Source organism: Heliangelus exortis, chromosome 3, assembly GCF_036169615.1.
Source record: "Heliangelus exortis chromosome 3, bHelExo1.hap1, whole genome shotgun sequence".
NCBI classification, from domain to species: Eukaryota; Metazoa; Chordata; class Aves; order Apodiformes; family Trochilidae; genus Heliangelus; species Heliangelus exortis.
In genome coordinates this window covers 54,678,112-54,683,422 of record NC_092424.1, presented here as the reverse complement: position 1 = coordinate 54,683,422, position 5,311 = coordinate 54,678,112, and the positions used below count along the sequence as shown (strand labels likewise).

The 5,311-nt window shown below is 40.6% G+C and overlaps 1 protein-coding gene across 13 annotated transcripts in view; it reads right to left on the bottom strand.

Annotated features, from left to right (window-relative positions):
- Positions 1-5,311, bottom strand: part of PLAGL1 (PLAG1 like zinc finger 1) — a 51,299-nt gene that overhangs the window by 3,250 nt on the left and 42,738 nt on the right. For all 13 annotated transcript variants that reach the window (XM_071740678.1, XM_071740681.1, XM_071740676.1 and 10 more), the window contains 2 exons: positions 2,439-2,558; positions 374-870 (listed from right to left, as the gene is read on the bottom strand). In XM_071740678.1, coding sequence (XP_071596779.1) covers positions 374-870; positions 2,439-2,558 — 617 coding nt within the window. The remainder of the gene's footprint in view (positions 1-373; positions 871-2,438; positions 2,559-5,311) is intronic.

Here is a 5,311-nt window from a genome sequence, read left to right as displayed (position 1 = left end):
CTAAAACAGAAAAAACAAAAATGTTAATGGCATTTACATTCACTTGAGTACATAATGGAGCTTCGAGACTTGAAAATGCTGGTACTTTTGCAAGAAGGTATTTTCACAAGTTCCCATTATTAGGAAAAGCCAAACTTTTTTGGAGGGGAGGGAGTGAATCGTAAAGCACAGAGCAGGTTAAAACTGCTCAACATAATGTTTTTGAGCAGCCCCCATAATTGAGGGAGCTTAGTTTTCTCCAATTCTACCTAAACAAAAGTAATAAAACCAGGAAGTCAAGGACTAAATATAACTAGGGCACTCGAGATGAAGAAGATGCCCTTGGTTTTCTCCCCACACACCCATGAGCCAAGGAGTGCTTTCAGAGCTGTACCTGAGCAGCTTATATTTGGAAATGAAGGCTTTTGTGCATCCGTGCTGTGAACACTTGTAGGGTCGCTCCCCTTTGTGCGCGTACGTGTGGACCGTGAGCTTCTCGATGGAGTCAAACCCCTTCCCGCAGAGTCGGCAGGGGTAACTCTCTGCCTGCTTCACTTCTCTTCCTTTCAGCAGTGAAGATCGACCATTTCTCCATTTAGGGACAAACCTCACAAGCGCATCACAAGTGCTCCCTGAGCTGCCACAGCTGAGCTTTGAAGCAGAGGAGCAGGAAATGTGTCCGTAGCACTGGGCAACGCTTTTGCCTAACACCGCTCCTCTCAGTTTCCCTTTGAGTTTGTTTTTTGCTCTTACAGGTCCCAATTTATTTGTTGGTCTGAACCTGGTGGTAAGGACTCGGTCTTTAGGGATGCACTGGTGAGATTCTAGCAGAGCAAAAGTTGCGAAAGTGCTTCTACAGCTGGAGCATATCCATGGGTCTACAGGCTCTTTCTGCAAGGAGAACAGAAACAGGTCTTTCTTACTAGCTGTTCTGAGGAAAGGTAACATTCTTCTCCCTGACACTACATCTTCTCCTGGGCTTCCCCAAGCCCGGTCGCTGTCCTTCACATAATTTACTTCAATGTGCTACCACAGAGCTGTTCAGCTGGAAATAGATTCTCTCTTGGAGCCTACAAACTAGAAGGAAAAAAAAATATGTAGAAATGCTGATTTTCATGGTTTTGTGTACATTTTTTGTAAAAGTCCTGAGTCCTTCATCTTTTCTTACAGAACTTCAAAGTTTCTGCATTTGTTTCTTGTACTGAATTACTCATGAAAGGAGTTGCAAACTGTACTTTATCCTTAGACTGACATAGTTTATCTGCTATTGCAACCATGCAAAATTTGAGTGAGTTTTTGCACACAAATGTAGTTCAGCCATACAGGATTTTCTTCTGTTTTGGGCTGGCTCCACACTTTGCCAGACAGTAATGGTCAGTGCCTCCAGGAGAGTCTCCCTCACTTAGCTTGAGCTTTGGCATTAGACTTTCTTAAACTCAGTAAGAGACACCATAGTTTTGGGAATCTAAACCCTATCCTGACTTAGTGGCATTAAAACATAAAAGATTTTTTGGCAGCAATGCATTATTTGGAAGTAGTATTTCTGTGGAAATAAGAGCTCTACTAGATCCAGTTGAATTCACTTTAAATGTTGACATTTTAAAAATCCAATGAAAAACAATTAGAAAAAAACCTGCAGTCACTGATGAAACGTAAATAGGAAGACTTTCTATAGCTGTCTCTGTATTTCACTTCAGCTTCTCATAAACTGTCCTTACCTTCCCTTGGGCTATCTTGCTCTTAAGAACATGGTGAGGCTATGTTCACTCTGTCTTTATTTAGACAGAGCCCTCCTCTACCTTATCTGGGTCTGAAGCTGTGGCCTTCCCAGATGTTCTTTCTGGGCTGTACTCTAAAGCCCTCACGCACAAACAACAGTGGGTTTACTTCCTTCCTAAAACACCTCTGAATTCCTGGTTCTATCATATTCCCTGTTTAACATTCCCTTCTAGCATAGGTATCAATCTTCATGGTCACGTTTTCAGCGCTTACAAGCTTTTCCTATCAGTTTAAGGATTTCTTTTATCACACAGAGGTGAAGGTACTGGGATTAGAAGAGTTATTGCAAAGGAAAGACTGAAATTACCAGTGCACCATCTGACCAACCAGTCAGAATATAACAAGGGGAAACCAGTCAAAGAAGGCTGGTCGAGTTGAGGCTGGACAACTTGGTTAACCACAAATCAGTGCCAATCCTAAGTCTTTCCAACACATCCCACTGGTGCCACATCTGGTGATATCCAATAGCTCCATTTATGACAAACATAAGAGAAGGAGAGCAACCTTTCTCTGAGCAACTATATTTAATAAAGTTGTTCTTGGCTTTGTGTTAGCCTATTACTTTATGGTCTACTCTCACATTACCACAGTTACATAAACAGAGAAGGCATGTAAATTTTCATTTACATTAATTTTACATTAATCTGGTGATTGGTTGAATGCAGATTAGGGGTACTTACTGCTACTGGAGACAATGGACAGATGTCAGATTCTTCTTTAATGAAGACCGCAGAAGCTTCCATAAATTTGGCATAATCGGCAGCATACCATACTTTCAGTTCTGTGTGGGGTTCAATTGGCTGTGAAAGGAAGAAAATAGTACATATTTACTTGTCCAAATTTTCCTATACCAAATAAACTGAAGATTGGAGACAGGGTGTGTGTGCAATTTGGGTCCTTCCCAAGATGCATTCTTTGAACCTGTTTAAATTATTGGTAACTTAGTTTCAAGATTCAAGGGCTTTCTGAGTATTGCCATCCACCAAGGTTTTACACCATCACAGTTTCTAATAGCAGCAATACCTATGTAAAAAGATTTTGGGGGGGACAGTAGCAGAAGCAGTGCCTTAGCCCTCATGACCTTTGCTCAGGGAAATCTGTTTGTCTGATGTTCAGAAATCCAGCAGCCATTCCAAGCAACATCCGAAGCCCATTCCTCGGTCTTGTAAAGCCCAAGAAAGTAAACACTTAACTACAGAGTTAGTTACAGCAAAGGAAAAATGCATCATGAAATGAACAACAGCTTGGATGCCCCTTGGATGTGTTGCACTCACCCAGCATGGGTGCAGAGTTGATCAATATGTGGACTGCAAGTCAAATTTGCACGTTTCCATGCCCTGGCTCTAGCATGTCAGGCTCACTATGCATGTGCTTTGTTATACCTCAGCCCTCCTTTCACTAAAGCCTTCCCACACAGCTTTAAGGGAGCCCATAATATGTAGTAGCCTCCCATCCAGTCATACCTGCCCAAATCTTTCCTTGGACTGAACTATGACCTCCTCTGACAAATACTTTCAGTCAATAATACCACAAACAGAAAAAAAAAAGAGGAGTGGTTACATTCACTGGGTAAAGATTCATTAGTCATTTAAAAGCAAAGGAAAAAACTAACTTTAGGGTCATGATTTATATGACTCCCTGGCACTGTACAACATTTTCCTCATCTTTATAAAAAACAACATTGCTGCAACAAGGATAGAGTCAATCTGCCCAGTACTTTTAGTTTTATTTAAACTAAATTAAGCTTGCGTCACTAAAACCAACAAACTAGTCCAGAAGGAGAGCAGCCGACTCATCTTCCACAATATGTAACATCTTAAAACACACTTATGTTTTAACATCAGTGTTGGACAGGCACGGTAGGTAAAAGACAACTTACATTGTCAGTACTGACAGGTGAAAGGTAATTGTGTGTATCATGTTGAAAACTGAACTTTTGATCTCCCAGGCACAAATCTGCTTGCTAACTGCAACCAATATGGGTTGGTTGTACATTTTGATAAAACCTGGCTTAAGTAGAAATGGTGTGTGTGGAATTCCCTACTCAGTAAAGGACACGAGGCAGAGCCATAAACTAGGAGGCCAATCATGTGCTGTACTCCTGTATATGGTCTGTTTATATGGAGGAAAACAAGCCTGAGGGAGCTCTATAGAGTCAAATGCCGGGGGATGCCCTGGGACTACAGACTGAGACTAGAACCCACAAAGAGCTGCACATCATGACACTGTCATGACTTTCTGCCTGGCATTCCTGGACCAGTGGCAACCTCCTCTTCAGTGGGAAGCTGAGACCCAGTCAATATGACTTTGGAGGAAGAGCAAGCACATCAGTGTCTGAAATGGTCAAGTAAGGTAAAAGCTCTAAGCTCAGTAAAACTGAGGTTAAACACCAGTATCCAAATCTACAAGCTGTCATTTAGTCTGTCTTACCCGTGATAAGAAGAGGAGGCTATGGCAGCACCCATGAAAAACTGTCCTGTGATCAGACAGCAACAAGTACACCAACGATGCCGTTAGTATGACACTTACATTTATCCTTTTATAGCTGAAGATTCATGTCACCAAAGTCCCATCTCTTTGTAAAAACAGTGGGGAGAGGAGCCAAACCTTCTACTACCAAATTAGCAGACTTTATTCAAAATACTTTGAGATGGTATCTTCATAACCAGCCCTTAGGCAGCCTCACACCACGACCAGCAGGGTGTGCCTCGGTGTAGCAAAAGGCTATCACTTCTGCTGACCAGGACAAGATCTCCAGGATGCCACAGTATTGTGAGTGATACTTGGACTTAGGTGAAACAAAACCAGTGTAATTCCCTATGATACACAGCACAGAAAGGGTTCCAAGACATATTCCTCATGCTAATATACTCTTCATATCTGTATACAGGATGCAACTCTCCATTAATGCCAATGAGCAAAGTTCTGCTGAAATCAGCAGAGCTGGTTCAATAGGATTTAAATTGCACCAGATATTGAAAGTTACCACTTCAAAACTACAACTTCTTTTAAAAGCATTTGTTCATGCTTCCCAAGCATAGTAGTATTAATACTGTCAGTTCTACAAGTACAGCATGCACTTGAAATCAAACAGAAATCTCAAATAGTATGGGCTGCAGCACAATCTCAAACACAGCATAAACAGTGTCTCAGATTAACATCTACTGTTTTACATTGATTTTTATTTTTAAAAATAATTATTATTTTAATATTAATCTAAAAGCAACTGTTATAAAAGACCTTGAAAGTGTAAAATGTTATCACTATTAACTTATTCTCAGATCATCACTGTGTGGTGAGTATTTTTTGCACTCTACAGGTGGAGAAACAAAAATGGAGGAACAAAAGTAAGCACTATTATACCACAGAAATGTGTGTTAGTCTTGGAAATTAAATTGAAATGTTGGATTTTAATGCCCCAGTGACTTCTTTTGACTTGTATTCTCTCTTTTAAAATTATTTTTAATGTTGCTCAAAATGATACACAAGCATTAGCTTCAGAATAAAAAGAAAACCAATGAATGTTCAACATACAGACTTCAGTTTCATAAGT